At 35.3% G+C, this 17654-nt stretch overlaps 1 protein-coding gene across 2 annotated transcripts in view; it reads right to left on the bottom strand.

The window, feature by feature from the left end:
- The window catches only part of GPC5 (glypican 5), a 584394-nt gene that overhangs the window by 397151 nt on the left and 169589 nt on the right, over window positions 1-17654 (bottom strand). For both annotated transcript variants that reach the window (XM_058858548.1, XM_058858557.1), the window contains exon 6: window positions 1306-1426. In XM_058858548.1, the coding sequence (XP_058714531.1) occupies window positions 1306-1426 (121 nt within the window). The remainder of the gene's footprint in view (window positions 1-1305; window positions 1427-17654) is intronic.

Here is a 17654-nt window from a genome sequence, read left to right on the forward strand (position 1 = left end):
GCATTGATTTTCCCACCATTGTAGATGCTGTTTTAATAAAGAAGAGAGACAAAAGCATGATGCTGAAGCTGGAGGGATAAAAAAGATATTTCTTTTAGGAAGGAAAGAATAATGATTGCCTTTGAACTTCAAAACTAATGGCACTTCTTCTAGAAAACAACACTACTGATGGAAAAGAAATTTTTCTGGGTTTTTTTTTTTTCTTTTTTCTATTTCATCACTCTTTGTTTTGTTGTCAGAGAAGAGTTATTGTTCACAATTAGAGATATAAGAACCAAAAGGGTTTACCGTGAAGCTATCAGTAATATTTCAACTCCAGAAACCATAAGGGAAATTGTATTTAAAAGCTGTCAAGAAGACGTGAAAAAAGAATTAAAGCAAGTCCTTAGATGGATCTAAATGCACTAGGCAAGGAGAAGACAATATCTCTAATTTTCTTGTTTGGGGAATGGGGTAGAGAAGGGAAGACAATAAAAGGGAGGATCTTCATAGTCTTCTTAAGTAGCTTCTCTTTTTACCAGTGCAGAGAGGATACTGGATTAAATGGGTCACTGACAAGAAACACCTGTAGAACCTTTCTGGTCACTGAGCCTTCAGATCAGAGTGAAAACTTGTATTTTTAAACTGAAATACAGAGCTGAATACAGAGCAAAATAACTGTTGTCTTCCACAGGCATTATGTTTTTGTCCTCTAGTTCTGGCTATCTGTGCATATAAATGTGCATGTAACTAGCGATACCTGTAATCCTGTAAATTTAGTACAGTATTATGATTGTACAGAACCATATTGCAATTGACTTCCTTGTAAGCCTTAAATTTACTAATTCACAGATATGTACATCAGGTAACAAACAACAGGCACGTGATTTTCATTCAAACTTCCTAGTTTTTCTGTCTGGCATCTAAACAAAAAGCCTCACAGCAATATAAGTTAAGAAAGAACCTAGATTTAGTAAAGAGGGAAGAGGGAAATTACGTTTTATTGTTATTTAAACATATGCACCCAGTTAATGTCCCTAAATCATATTGTTTGTGCTTCTGTGTGCTCACTGCAATGCCGAGCTGCGGTACTTGCAGGTACAGATGGCCCAGCTGCCAGAGCCTCACTTCCTACACTTATCTGCCATATGCAAGCCTTTTAACTAAATAATTTTTAATAACTGAAGTGAGACAGAGAGCAACTAGTGTTTTGTTGTAGATGTACACTCAGCAGAAACTCGAATTAACCTTCATGGTGCAGTAAATACTTTCATTACTAGAGTGGTAGTAAGAACTATACTGTATCCACAGGAAGAAGCATCTTACCTGAATAACATGTTTCAGCTTGTCAATAATTTGACTTATTACAGGATCTGTTCCCTTCACTTTTACTTCGGGATTTGCAGACTGAGCTTTGATTCCAGTGCCAACCACACGGTGCGTATAGCTAGTTTAATACAGAAACACACATAAAAATGGTTTAGTAACTTACTCTACTCTCAGAGAGTCATCTTCTAATTTGTATTATCTCTCATGGCACCAGCATACCTCTTTGATGAGATGCATTAATTTTGTGCACATATTTTTCACAAAAAAAGAAATACAACAAAATACAATTACTACATTCTGCAAAGTTCTGTTATTTATTAGCACTTTAAGTTTACTGCAAACTTTAATAAGCAAAGTTATCTGCATTTTGTAGCATGAAAAATTCAGCCCTGTGCATGTCTTTTTGGGTGTGTGCAAAAAGACTGTACTCCATTTTGATTTTGCTAAATACAATGGCATGATGATTGCCTAAATGTGTGACATTTCAGGTTTTTAAAACAAACTCCAGATCCCATACATGCTGTAAGTTCAGAAATAAACCTGAAGTTTTCTAGTGTTTGTGTGAGTGCACGCGCAGACAGAATATTTATTGAAAGGTAATAGCTACATTGTGCATAAATTATTTAGCATTACATAAATTATATAAGCAAGAATAGGCCAAAATGTACTAGACATATAGATATATAAAAAGAAGGAAAAAACAGATACAAGCTGATTTTAAAAATAATTCCTTGAGTAAGTAGAACATTGTTTATAATACAACAAAATTCAAAATACAGTAAATAAAGTAACCACTGAGCATTCCGTAGCTTATTAAGAAGCAATTCTTTATTCAACTTACCATATTATATGTAATACTCAAGTTATGCAGGAAAAACTGAGTATCTACCTTCTCATTACAGATATTGTACATTATGCAAATACCCTCCATATGCTATATTTTTTCAGCATACTCTATAATAGGATAGCTCTATATGTCTCTGTCTCAAAAGTACTTTGCCAGATGTTATGCTGTATGAAAAAAAAATGAAATAACCTTATCAGAGCAAAGAAATGTCTAATTCCTGCCTGCTGCATCCACGTGTAAGCACAGACAACACAACATATTCAAATTTTGCAGAATTTCTTTCATCAAAAACATTGCAGGTCCTCTTAACTCTACAGAAAAGCTTGTATATATGCTAAACAATGAATGCAGTTCAATAAAACAAGGTTGCCACATAACAACAATACTTTGTCCTTGATCTTTACTTAAATATCACCCAAAATGAGATTTAGGATATTCCTGAGGAAGTGTACACACTGAATGAATGAATGAATGGCTCATATTATTGAAAATGTGTTATTTTGGTTTACAGCAGACAACTTTCTGTGCTGTTTTGTAGCAATGGAGCCATTTGCCAGCTTGAAGTGATGGGGAAAAGCTTTGCATAGGGGTGTGGACAAAAACCACAGTCTGCCTGCTAGTCTTGGGCAATTGTTAATGCAGCAATTCAGGCTGGGTCAACAAATCTTCTGGTAATTCTAAGTGTGAAAAAAATTAAAATTAAACATAAAAACCTTCAAAAAATTTCTTTGGCAGTCATTTGTATAAAACAAAATACGTAAATAAATAAATAACGAATTAATGCCAGCTGAACAATACTGCAGTGACCAGAAAAAGTAACTCAACACACTAGTTCAATGCAACACCAAAATTCCTCTTCACTCCATAACACTATAAAAAATCTTGAAGGTTATGTCTATTCTTTCTATCCAGTGGTCTTGTTCTGTTTCACAGCATGCAAAATCTGTGTTCTCACTTTCTGTCACTCATAAATCTTCAATTAACACCTTTTTTTCAAATGCTGCAAACCCAACTATTGCACATTTGCCTGTGAACTGCATAGCTATGAAAAAGAATACCCTTTCTCTTTTTTTTTTTTTTAATTCAGTGATACTCATTTCTCTAACAATGCAGGAAGAAATAAATCATGCAGAAGCTGGACCTTCGCTAGACTACAATTTTATTAGTTTAACGCACCTGGGAATTATTTGGCAATGACTCATTCAAGACTATAATTTCTTTTTCAGCTATTTCTACAATGAAATCAGAAGTCTTGTAGCTGAAGATCCCAATTAACATACAAGTTTATGTCAATAGAGAAAATACCAATCCTTACACACCAACTCACTCTATGGACCCAGTATTGGTATAATCACTACACATTCCAAAGTTTTCTGGTAATCAAATTTACTAGATATTGACCACATTCCCACCTTGACTGTTAAAGGAGTTGATATTTCTCTCAACAAAATCCTCATACTTTTGAAGTGATGTGTTATTATTCAAGCTTTGCGAAGTTTTTACTCCTTTGAGAATTTTTAATTTTGTATTCCAAGACTTCAGTCTTGAAATTGATCCTCCCGGTTCTGGATGTGAGTTCTCCCCAAGGAACATATGAGGAGTAACCATCACATATGGAAAATTAAGAGCTGGATTTCAAAAATTAACATTGATTTAAATGGAATTTGATTTGGACAAATATTTTGCCTAAAATGTATTTGGTTTGCTTGGCAAAAGCAAAGCCCAGGGAAGGCTGCAGGAGTGGCTTCTGGGACAAGATGCCAGAAGTTTTCCCCATGTCCAGCAGAGCCAGTGCCAGCCAGCTCCAAGACAGACCCACTGCTGGCCACGCCCAAGTCCAACAGTGATGGTGACAGTACTCCTGTGATTTAAAACGGAGAAAAAACTGCTGAGCAAGAGGAGGTGGACGAGATGAATTGAGAATATGAGAGAAATAGCCCTGCAGACCCATGGAGGGAGAAGTCTATGCTGGAGCACGCTTGTTGGCAGGTGACCCTTGGAAGGACCCACACTGGAGCAGCCTGCTCCCTATGTACTCCACCCTGTGGAAAAGACCCACACTGGAGAAGTTTGTGAAGAACTGCAGCCTGTAAGAAAGACCCACATTAGAAAAGTTCATGGACAACTGACTCCCATGGGATGGACTCTGTGCTGGAGCAGGGGAAGAGTGTGAGGAAGAAAGTGGCAGAGACAGTATGTAATGAATGCCCAAATGTGAGTACAATCAATGCATTGAAGTAAATTAATACATACATTTGCATTTTTATTGTTATTGGAAATCCTAACCCATATTAAATTTGCTTTCACTGCAAGATGATCCAGCTTTGACCAATTGACATTAAAAATTCTCATTTAATTTTGAGTTTGTTGTAATTATATGCTCTGACAAGTCGTAAGGCAGATTGAAAACCTTTTTTCTTTCATCAGGTGTATAATAAGGCATTGACAAAACCTTATGAAATATTGTTTTATTGATTCTTCTCATAAAAGTAAGTTATGAAAGTCAACATATTTTTGTTTAATCTACACTTTGCTTGAAATGGTATCTTTTGCCTACAAAAATTTATAAATTACTTATAAGTTGTTTCATACTCCACATAATTGTGATTAACAAATGTCTATAAATCTCACATCTTCAAATACTCTAATGTAAATGAAATGATCTGTCAAAGCTAAACAGGCTATTGGGAATCTGAGCATGGTACACAAAGCTTCATCCCTGTAGACTCACATTTATCTGCAAAATTTGTTTCCCTTTATTTGGGGGTGGGGAAAATAAGAAAATCTTAGACTCTTGGTTTGAGAGACTTCATTCATTTTAAAGTTTTAATATGGCATTAATCACTTTCTGTTTCTCTAACTCCTAATGTACAAGTAATGGGAAAAATATTTTAAGGATCCCCACAGAGGTAGCCTGACTTAAGCAAGTGTTGCTCAGATTTGAATCCTGGGGAAAAAAAATGACTAATTTCTTGCTAGAGAAATAATAGACCCGCCATCTGTGCTCATTTCTGTACAAACATGGTAATGTATCACATCACTTTAATAGGCAGACTTGGTCCCCAAGTACTATTCATTTTCATCAGCATTAGGAAAAAAACCCAAGAACCAATATATTTGTATTCTATAAACATGTTTTAAAGTGATGAATAACAAGGTGCCCATTTTCTGAGCTCAATATATGAATATTCATATAAATTACCTATTATTCTCTATTGTATTTATGAACACAATTGGTGGGGTTTACTTTTGATTCTCTCAAAATATCTGATAAAAGAGAAAATCATGCTTTATTTGCTATCACAAATTTCTTGGTACATGCAGTTGGGAAAACTATTAGAAGTAATAAATACACCAATTCTTGTATGATTCAGCCAGTTTGGATGTGGTGCTTCAGGAAGATCTGTACATGTATATCCCTCCAGTGCAAAATAGTCTGTATTATTTTGTGATGACAACTAATACATCATTTTTACAGTCAACAACAGATTATGACTTTTCTTTTTGAGCTATTTTTAGGCATTTTGACCATCTTTCAAGTGGGCAATTAAATGAAAGTTGTACTATGACAGAAAAGGTATTGTCCAGAACATTCCAAAGTGTACTTGAAGTCAAGCCTCTCCCAAGAGACCTGGTGATATTCTACATTTTAGCAATTTTAGCTGGTCACCCCATCCTGATGTATCTCTTTCATCTGTTACCATCACCACCTGTCACTGCCTTCTTTTGGTCACCAGTGGTGTCCCCCAGGATTAGTATTGGGGTCTGTCCCATTGAATGTCTTTATCGATGGCTGGGAGAAGCAGCTCAAATACAGCCTCAGTCACTTCACAGATGACACCAAATCTGGTGGATCTGCTGAAGGGTAGGAATGCTCCACAGAGAGATCTGGAGAGATTCAAACAGTGGGCTGAGGACAGTGCCATAAGGCTCAGCCAGGCCAGCTCCTGAGTCCTGCACTTGGTTCACAGCAACCTCATACAGCACCACAGGCTCAAGGAAGAGTGGCTTGAGAGCTGATCAGCAGAAAGGAGCTCAGGGATGCTGGTTGATGCACAGCTGAACATCAGCCAGCTTGTGCCCAGGTGGCCAAGCATTGATTGTCCCTCTGTACTCTCCATTGGTGAGGCCTCACATCAAATCCTATGCTCAGTTTTGGGCAGTCACATTAAAAAGGACATTGAGGTGCTGGAGCATGTCCTGGAAAGGGCAGCAAGGCTTATGAAGGGTCTAGAAAACAAATCCTATAAGGAGCTGCTGGGGAAACTGAGCTTGTTTAGTCTCGAGGAGACTTGGAGGGGACCTCATTGCTCTCTACAACTATCTGAAAGGAAGCTGCAGTGAGAGTTTCTTCTGCCATGTGAAAGAGCAAGAGGAAATGGCCTTAAGATGTGCCAAGAGAGGTTCAGATCAGATATGAAAAAAATCACTGAAAGAGTGGTTAGTCTTGGGAATAAGTTGCTCAGGGATGTGGTGGAGTCATCACCTCTGGAAGTGTTTGAGAGGAGTCTGGATGTGTCACTGGGAGATATGGTTTATGATGATAATGCTGCTAGTTTGATAGTGAGACTAGATGATCTTAAAGGTCTCGTCCATCCTTGATTCAGTGTGATTCTTGTGTTTTTCAGTGCTTTGGTCAATTGCCTCTATCAGGAATCTGTGCAGTAAGTTGTCAAGCTGCAAGGTCATGAAACTGAGACAACTGTTCTGGCAGTGAAAGGCTTACCCTGGCATACACTGCCTGACCCCTGAAATGCTGGTGTGTGCCAGGTAGTCACACAGCTGTAGAATGTTTAGTGGGGCCATCCATAGCTGCTGTGCTGCAGCTGTATTGACACTGCCTGACAAAGCTCATTTTGTTAATCACTTTGTGGCACTAGGATTCTCATCTTCATTTATGATATTTCATCTCAAATGAAATCTTACTGCATTAGAGCAATCTCCATGACAGTAAATAGAAAACAAATTCCTCATCTGGTAACAGTGGAGAAGTTTCTCTCAATCCACCTAATTTTCTGCATTTGGAATCAATTTGGTGTAAATGATGCAATGCTCGTTTTCAGCTGTCTGCTTGAATTAAGCAGTGAAATGCTAGGGAACTAGTTTTAAAATAAGGGTTTGCTTTCACCATGTTCTTTGGGAAGATCCAGATGATGGGAATATAATGCTCAAGCAACCAAATAACTTTTAAAATATTATATTTATTTCCTGTATTTATTTATCATATATATAATTTATTTATTATATATTAATATGTATATATTATTTATATCTTTATTTACTGTTTTCATCTCCTTTAGCTGCTATTGATACAGTAACCAAGCTGCAACTTTTGCAGAATGTTCTCTCCTTCATGAAATGGATTTTCTTTTTTGTATCCTCTAGTTTTTAAAAGTAAGCCTTCATGTACTGGTCTTGTTAAGGGATTTGTTTTGTTCAGCTTCTCACGTTAATTGAATTCTAAATTACTTCAGAACTTGGGTTGTTGGCACTTACAAGTTTCAAGCAAGCACCTGTATTTATATAGTCTCACTGTGTTTAAGAACGGTAAAATAGCACAGTGTGCCCACTACATCTTGTTTCAGACATGGGATATGATTTTTAAAAACTCCTTCTCAGCTTGCTTGCTTTATGACTGCTGATAATTACTGGCTTACACCTGCTATTGCTAGCATCTTCATCACGGCTGGGCATTTCAAAATTTTGGGTAATGTTAATTGAGAAATGAACAATTACCTGAATACTAGTAAAAAACAGACATATGCAGCAACAAATGAGTAAGAGTGTTCAGTTGTGATTATTTTAATTAGCAAAGATGAACAAATAAAAGAATCACTGAAACAGTAAAAACCTCTTGAAACTTAGACAGACATGCTGGCTATTTTTTAGCCTTATGTAGTGTTTTAAAAGTAGAGATTGAAAAATTAGCTTTTTAGCTAATTAGTTTACAAACAGAAAGTTTGTAAAAGATATCTTACACCTAGCTATCAGAGACAGTACTTGTAGTAATTCTAGGACAGATCCTATTTGCCCTAGACGTTTTCAACACATTTTAATGATTAAAAAACTCAATAAAATAAAATAAAATTATTTTTTTTATCATTGACCAGATCTGCCTTGTTAAAGGAAAACAAAAAATAGCAAACCAGCCTTCAGACTTTTCTACATTTGAAGACTAAGTGACATGTTATTGAAATACTTATTTTACAACAGATACTTCATTTTAACATAGCTATGTTCACATGAATAAAACAAGTAACACTGAAGTATGTAATAAAGTATTATAGTCTTTCAGAGTATTTCTTTCAATGAATTTCCAAGTATGGCGCAGTCCTGGTTTTTTGTACAGTACAAAACCTTTTATCATCAATAATTTCCATTATGTTCTAATCCTACAAAACATCTTTGAGCTCTTCTAAAGCTCATAAACTCCAACATTGCACAACAGACTCTGTTTGAATATTAACATTTTTGAGAGGATTCTATATGTGATTGGAAGCCAGTTGGTCATAATGTTGGCTGTGTCTACTAAAAATAAGTTTTTAATAAGCCATAAGAAGTGCTAATGATGTCCTGAAGGCTTCCTTAGGCAGACAGGTCTCCCTCTAGAGACTTTCAAAAGCACCAACTTGTCTCCAGTTGCTATGTGTAGAACACGTATTTAGAAGGATTGTTTTCCTATGCACCTGAAATCTTCTACAGGATATGTGTCTGTCAAGTCAGACTATCCTTTTTGCAAATAATGTCATTTCTACTAAAAGCTAAATTTTCCTCAGAAGAAAAAATGCTGTAACCTACATATTGAAAATTCATTTTTAAAAGCTTTCTTGTAGCACAGCAAATTTTACACTGTTTCAAACATTGCAGAACTTTTGAAGAACTCTCACTTGAAAGATGCCATGGAAATTAGTCTTCTTGTCAATTAACAGTAATCACCATAACAGCTACCTATCTGTACCTATCCCTACAGTATGTTGCTATTTTCTGGACAGAGACACTATTCTTATATGTGATGCAAAATGAATGCCCCCAAAAGCATGACAAAACATGTCTGTAATGCACCTTAACAAATAAATGTGTTCTAGTAATTGCAAGATCTGCCAAAGAGAGAAGAAGAGCTTTGAGAGAGATATTTCATTTAAACTAGGCGCCTAGGGTAAGTCACATGTTTAAAATTGAGAAAATAAATTCTTATTACATTAGAAAATAGCTAAACAGCAGACATATGCAAGTGCACTAAATCTAGATAAATGGAGACAACAGTATCTCCTTCTTCTTGTAGTATTCTGGAAATCTTTTAACAACCGTAATAATTCTACTGTACCTTCATTTAATGGAGCAAGGAAATGAGAGATATTAATTACCATAAACAAGCACATAAATGTTTACAGAAAATAGCTGGCAAAACAAAAGGAATTACCTTGGAAAAACAATTCAAGCAACTTGGAAATGCAAAGCTGTCAAGCCTAATTAGTGTAAAATTGAGAAGCCTGCTTCCCCTACAGGATACTAAAGTATTTCTGCTTGGAAATAACGAAAGGGTCATGCAACTGTGGCATTACGTAGGACACCAAACCTTGAAGACAGAAGTATGATATGCCATATTTTGTCCAACATAACGCTTCAGTGCAGAGACCAAAGGGTCCTCTAGGGACTTGGAATGCACCTGAAAATTTTAGGACTGATATCTGACACAGTCAATATTTATCTCACAACTCCGTAAGAAGTACACCATTACAAATTATGTCAAAAGTGCATTTTCACAATCTGTTGTTATTGAACGGTCTGGGGTTTTTTCTGAGGTAATTTATGGAAAAACAGTACAAAATGAGAGTAAAGTTCTAGTGAAGGACTATTAAACAGATAATTAACTTGAATATGGTTATTGATAAAAGAAAAAAAGGTCATTCAGCAAATAAAGGTCATATGAAGGAATCAACCTAAGTCACTGTGCAATGCTAAGAGTGAAGTGCTATTTCAGCAAATTCACTGACATGAGTCACCTGATAAATTTTTTCTTGTTTATTCTAAAGAATTAAATCCCATATTGTGAAAAAGCTGTCCTTCTCTGTTGTCCAAGTGCACCCAGAGTCAGCAACATATTGGTGGATTATTAATTAATCAGTGTAAGTGCCCACACCATCTCTGTGGCTCTGGAGTCATTTTGTCTTCCTAATTTACCTAAACGTGGATGAATGTTTCAAACTAGGACTCAATGATGTGTATACAACAGATGACACTTTTTATCTTAAAAAAAATAAGATAAATTATCTTAAATGTTTTTTGAAACCTATGTGCTTAATAGTAATTGGGAGGGGGAACAGGGGGACAGGTCATTGTCTGTTTTTTTTTTTTTTATTTTGTTGGTTTGGGGTTTTTCCCCCCCAGACAAAACACATCAGTGTAATCTGTTCCCATTTTCAATACTACCAAGTCTTGGAGAATATAGCATTTTCCTGAGGAGATACTGGATGTAATTGCCTCTTCATTCAAAACAGTTATACACTTAGTCAAGTGCACTTACATCATATACATACATATACATACATATACATACATCTGTGTAGAAGGAAAATCAGTCCTCTGGACTACTCCACAGTTTGGATTGGAGAAAATTTTTCTCAGCAACTAGAAGCTTGTTCAGCAGTTAACCCATAACTTTTTTTTTTGATTTCACAGCTGTATTACTCACAACACCTTTGCTGGAAGCATTTGCATTCCCCGATTTGCCTGTTCTCAGAGTGTTGTGAATAGCTCATATGAAGAACAAATACAGAATTATGTATCAGAAGTTTTACAGCATGCTGTATTTTATTAAATAATTGAAACAAGAATTACATTATAATGTCAGTTATGTACTAGTGTTATTTAATCTTCATGGGAAATTAAGCATTTTGTACAGTGTCATATTTTAGCAATTACATTAAAGTAACTTTTCATTTTGCACTGGTGCTTAACTAACCTTACACCAAATTCAAGTACAGTTGCCTTAACCTTTGATGCTTTTCACCCTCCATGAGAGCTATGATGTATATTTTTTTAAAGTATTTCAGGGCAAGTCACAAAGCATATGGACATTATTTAAAGCTGTACTCAAAGACAGTGGCACATGCACAAAGTACTTCAGTTTCAGAAGCCATTAATAGCAGAGTAATGAACTGTAATTCTGTTCCAAGTAACAAACTTCTGGAGAAGGCTGAAGGATATTCTGGGAAGTCACTATGCAGTTACCTGGACTGGCCTATTAAGACTTGCGTCCTTCATTTACCATATTTTCACACAAAAAAAAAGCTTGTTTTAGATGCACATTTTTAATATCTAACAGAATAGGAATAATGTAAACACTATACACAAAGCAAATCATGGTACAGGAGGCATAAGAAGGGATAAAAACACGTTCAAGGATCTTTCAGTGTTGTCTGCAATATTTCAGCCCAATGATTCTTGCATTCATGTGGAGCCATCTTTTAAAGTTTCTTTAAAAAGATTAACTCATTTTTTTATCTATTGTGGGTGCAATCAATAAATATATGAGCTAAGAAAGCTGACATAGCTAATGTTTAACTGTTTAAAGATGGGGATTGTATTGGAGGTTTAAGAGTGTTAATAAACTTTTGTGTTTCCCTTTCTTCCCAACCACCCCTTCTTGTGACTTTTTACAAATTTTACTTATCACATTTAGTTATTGCATTCTTTTAGATATAAATGAGTGGATTTAAATACATTTATTTTCTCTTCAGTGGAAAAGGTTCATAGGAACATAGTAGTAAAAATATTTTAACTGAATTTTATGAAGGTCATATTTCCGGGTTCTTGGTTCAGTTTTGTTGTCATATGAATCACTGTAATTGCTCTTTGTTTGGCCCCATTGTGATAAAATTACAATAAAAATGTGGCAGTGATTTCTGTTCAATCAAATCTTATCAAAATACAGCCTTCAGACAAATATCACACAATTTTAGCCTGAGAATATCCTCTCCCCCATAAGAAGTAATATTATAACATTATTAGCAAACATACTCCACTTTTTTATTTTAGCTATTTAAAAATTGGGCATCTACTGCCTAAGCATCTATTGTCTACGGAGTATAGGAAGAGAAAGAAAAAAGAAGTCCCTCCTGTGGGAAATAAAGCAATAGTGTAGGATGAAATGATGACTTGTCCTCGCCATTGAACATGCCTCCTAGACACCCAGTCTAGACACAATACTGAAATTTTAAGTAACTAAACTCAAATTAGATTGCATTACCCTTGAGGTAATCCTTGCTGAAGTAGTAAGCTTCCTGAAACAAGCCTATTATTCCCTCTGTTTTTCAGTTTTCCATTCTAAAGTCATCAGAATTCTTACTTATATCATCGAAGACTCTCTGAAAAGACAAAAACTAAATATTATGATATATACATCTACTTCAGTAATGGGAACTGTATACCTGAGCATCAAGAAAATGTTAAACAACTTGGCATTTTTTTTCTGGAACACACAGTTCAGTGCATTCTAGAAAACAGGACAGATAATCACAAGATTTATCTTCTCTTTTGTCTCTAAAGAAGCCCAAAGTATTTAATTTACTGAAATACTCAGCAGAACCAGACAAACTGAAGGACAAAACTTGTAAGAAAGTTATATAGATTGTAATGAAATGCTGGAAGCAAGGAAAAGACGGGTTCCACTTTCTTCCTTTGGGATCAAAAGGAGAAGAATTCTATCATCTATTATAAGTTTGGAAGCTCTGTGTGGCTGCTTAGTATGCAGTCTGAAGAGAGAATCAATCTAGATAAGGCTATTCTCAGAGATTTGATTTTTAACTTCACTTGTGATATTGCCTTGGTTACAGAAATTAATGTCAAGTAGGCAACAAGGGGTTCAAGGATAATGTAAGTCAAGCAGGCTATCTTCTGTATGGGAAACACTGTCAAAGGAAGACAAGAAAGGGCAGTCGAAATGTTGTCAAAAAACATTCTTCAGGAAAACAGTACCCTACAGCAAATATTGCATGTCTGAACCTCATGTTGCAAAAATATATACAATTTCTCCATATAGTTATGTATTTGTATGCATGTATGCATACAGACATCTCATATCTGTAGATCTCATGATCTACATACTAAGCCAAACTCAAGTATCCGTGTTCTGTATCATGAAATGGTCAGAATGTTTATGAAATAATGGCTGGATTTTAAAAGCATTGTAACAGTGAGGAATTTCACTGAGAGATAAAATCATGCTTCAGTATCATGGGATTGGGAATGTAGGGTTCCACTCGTGTCTCTACGTATTCCTGATTTAACAGTGAACAGGCAACTGGAAACTAGGTCTTCCACACTACAGGTGTTACAGTGACATTTTAGCCATGAATTTTAGGTCATTGGCTGATGTCAGGAAAACCACAGACTAATTTCTTACACAAAATCTCTGAAGAGAGAGACAGAAAGCAGCTTTAAAGAACGATTCACAACAACCAGCACACTCACAGAAATTAGTATGTTTCTTGAGATAAACATCATTTCCTGTTTATCAATACACACAAATTTCAAGTCACCGTAAAAATATTTCTCTTCAGTGGGTTGTTTTTTATTAATTCTATCGATTCAGTGGCTTCATTGTCAACTAGGATTAAACATAATGATTCAAGTGATTGATGTGCCTCAGATTTATTTCATGCTGTAACACAAGAAAGAGCTGGTAACAGGAAATTCTCCTCTCTGTTAGTCACATCAGTAGGCCATTCACCAATAGACTAATTTGATCAGAGAGAAAAAGGACTGTGGTTTGTTGCAAATAGTTGGGGAGGAAATGAAGAAAGATAAAAGTTCTCATATCTTTACATAAAAGTACACAGTCTTTCTTTTACAGCTCCTGGATAAAATGATGAAATATGCATGACAGCAGGAACTAAGATCTAATTCCTAGCAAGCCATCTTAATCACTAGGCTAGAGGCCCATGGTCATTCCTGAAACATTTTCTCAACTAATGAATCTCAAATTATTCCATATAAGATAAAGAAATAGAAGTGGGACAGACTAAGAGCTGTGTTTGTGATGCCTGCAATGGCCTGTATCCCAGTGGATTATGAGATGAGCAACAGCCCTGAACCCTCAGTCATTAGAAATGAATCTACTCCCAAACCTGGTAGTATGTTTCTAACTGCTGAATTAAAGGAAGTAGAAAACTTTCCTAGTTTTTTTGTTATTGTAGTGTTTTGGTTTGGGGCTTGTTTTTTTTTAATGCATCCTAATCCATTACACATGCTCTGATAACAATTAACAGATTGTTTATTGCATATAAAACAGCCAAATCCTTCAAATTGTGAAGCCCAAAGAGGCTGGTGCTTGAGCTGGAATTCAGCTGTTCCACATTCTTATCCCTGGAATAGGCTTTAATAGCCAGGGATGAAACAAAACTTGTCAAACAGGCAAGATAGAGGAAGTGCCATATAAAGTTAAGCAACAAATAGATGAAGCAGCATGAATAGACATGCAAACTTCTGATGTACAGGGGATTGTGTTTTTTTGATTTTAAATCAGTGCTACTGACAATCATCTCTCCACTCTGGGAGTTAGAACTATTGTATATATGGCACTTAGTATCAACATCTTAAGGCCATTCTTCAGACTGTGGGGTTTCCTCCCCAGATTTTATATTTTCCTTAAGAGACTGTAGTCTGTCAGCAAAATAACTGTTGAAATAACAGTACTCTGACCATTAAAAAAATATTAATTTACAAATGAAAAAATACTCTTTTTTTTCCTTTTCCTTAAGCACCCTTCCTACAGCATCAGGCCTGATTTGACTAATTGTACAAAATATGCCTCACTATGAAGGAGCTGAAAGCCTAAAACACAAATTATTAGGGAAAGTTTATCACAAGTCCTGTGAAGCACTGGAATAGGTTTGGGAAAAGTTGTGGACTTCACATTTGGGATTTGATGCTGGCAATCCCATACTGCCATGAGTCTGTTGTAAACACTCAGCTTGGAAACAGCAATTTCACCTGAACTGCTGAGTTCTACACACACTAATGCAAAATTCTAATACGCCAAATATTGTGAATAATACAGTCTATTTCAACTTTTTTGGCCTCTTCCTACTTAATTTTGAGTGAGCACTAGGATGTACTTTTCATTAGGATATTTCTTTTCAATCAATGCAGAAGGAACAAAATGAAAGTCAAGTCAAGGAAAAAAGCTTGGGTCAAAATATTCAGGACACATCCCAGAAATACTCATTATTCAGGTCATTGATCTTACTACTTTGTTTTCAGAATAAGACTGAGTCACCAAATAACACTGAGCATTTTTTTTCAGCTGGCACCATTTACAGAGACCAGTATTAATGCAATCTATATTCTCTGACTTAATCAAGACACAATCTTATGCTCTTCATTCAAAGGAATTTTCAATTTAAGGTCTTGAACTATCAGTGAGTCTATTCAAAGAGGTCTCTGTCCAGGCAGATGGTGAAAATGCAGACCTCAACTGCAAATAGGATTATTTTTGTAATATCACTGTTCCTGACACCTTGGAAAAATATTGAAATAAAAAAGTGCTGTGATTTGTTCTTTTTTTTTTTTTATTTATTGAAGTGCTTTTAAAATATGGCAGCAATATAAGCCAAAAGACATAGCAAGTGCTTTCTAAACAGCCCCCAATATTATCAAATGAGTGTGCTGCTCACCACAACAGGCATGTACATATCTTGCCCTGTGACTCCAACTTTAGGTTAATTTTGGCAATTGTCATTAAACTATATGAATTCAAAACCATTGTTCAGAAAAGAAACAGTTTCAGAGTCCTTTAGACATTCTGCTATGTATCTGCCAGCTCAACTGTTTCCAAAAGCTCTACCAATCCTTAATGGAGGCAAATAGGGTTTGTTTTCAGTGACTTCAAACAGTCTGCCTTCAACAAAGTTTGAAAACTAAACGTATCTTTAAAAAAAGATTATTTTGAAGAAATAAATTGAAGTCAGAATAAAGCACAGAAGTGAACTTAGATTTCTCAGTTCTCAAGCTGTGACAATTATTCCACTACTTATCTGGAATTTCACTAGTTTATTAAAAAAAAACAAAAAAAAGGAAATAAATTAAAGCTACTGGTTAGTGCACCACAGGAATGAAGTTAAATTTTTTTCCTCTGGAGAAAAGCAGGGGTGTAATTTTAAAACTCATATGAGATGACAGAAATCTGAATATCAGCAGAAGCTTTTTTGTTCCCAGAGAAAAAGATATTAATTACATCAATTATTGACCAAATATTCAGGTAAAAATTGGCTCTCCAATAAAATTTAGATTTATGGCCAAGATTTTCTTCTCAGACTTTGCCTTTTCCCTTGGTTTTTGTTTCATTTTTGGAAATGTAAACAAAATCTATTACCAAGTAAGGGAGGTGTCCTATCTTTCTTTCTTTTATCTTCTTTGAGGAACTATATATGTATTTTATTTATTTATTTGACTTTTTTTTTTCTTTTGTAATTGTTTAAAAGTGCCAATACTGGATGTAATATACTCAAACCCTGGGGGAAAAAAAAAAAATCAAGACTTTAAAAATGTTTCTCATCTGTAATATTCAATAATTTTATTTTATATAAATATTTTTATATAATTTCTAAATATGTTTAAAATAAATTAAGTTCTATACTGAATTTCAGGAATAGATCATATATTTTTATAATATATAATATATGATATAATAATATATAACTTATATATATAGTTAACTGTAGATTAGGAGGAGGTTGTCACTTTGCTCCTAAGGATAACATCAGCTTAATGAATTTAACTTTTTTTTCTTTCTAGTTTGTGCCTCATTCTGATTAACTATTAATCACAGACAGTGATCAATAAATAGTACCAGGAGATATATTTCACTAAATCATCAAAATATCTTAACTCAGGAGCCTTTCATTATATTTTCTCTCCCCTGTCCCACAGAGGAGGGGAGTGATAGTGAAGCTTTGGTGGGCATCTGGAGTACAGCCAGAAACAGCTCACCACAGACCTGAGCAAAATAAAATCAAGAAGGCATAGGAGAGTTTTGAGATGTTCTCAGTTTTTAAAGTTACACTTACAGATCTATCTTGCAAAGAGCATGGATCATAAACTTGGCTGCACACTGGGCTAGGGGCTGATTTTCTAAACAGCTGAACTCTTTCTGAAAAGCTTTTAGTTCATTTCACTTCAGCACTTCCTCTTTCTTTCATTAGAAGACTGACAGAGTCCAGAAGGACTCTTTCTCTCTCTCAACTATATATGTGCTGCTTGAGATGCTGTCAGGTACCACAGCTGGCCAACAGCTGCTGCTTCAGACCTGTGCAAATCCACTGCAGTGTGTGTACCTGCCCCAGACAGGTCATTCTAGTTGGGTATTGCAAAAAGCACATTACAAGCATCGTGCCTTTTTAAACAAAATTCAGTATTATAAATCCCTGAACTGCACTAGGAAAAATGTAACATGCTTAGCCATAGTTGTAAACTAACACTAAAATTAATATTATTGTTT

Source organism: Poecile atricapillus, chromosome 1 (genome assembly GCF_030490865.1).
Source record: "Poecile atricapillus isolate bPoeAtr1 chromosome 1, bPoeAtr1.hap1, whole genome shotgun sequence".
Classification (NCBI taxonomy): Eukaryota; Metazoa; Chordata; class Aves; order Passeriformes; family Paridae; genus Poecile; species Poecile atricapillus.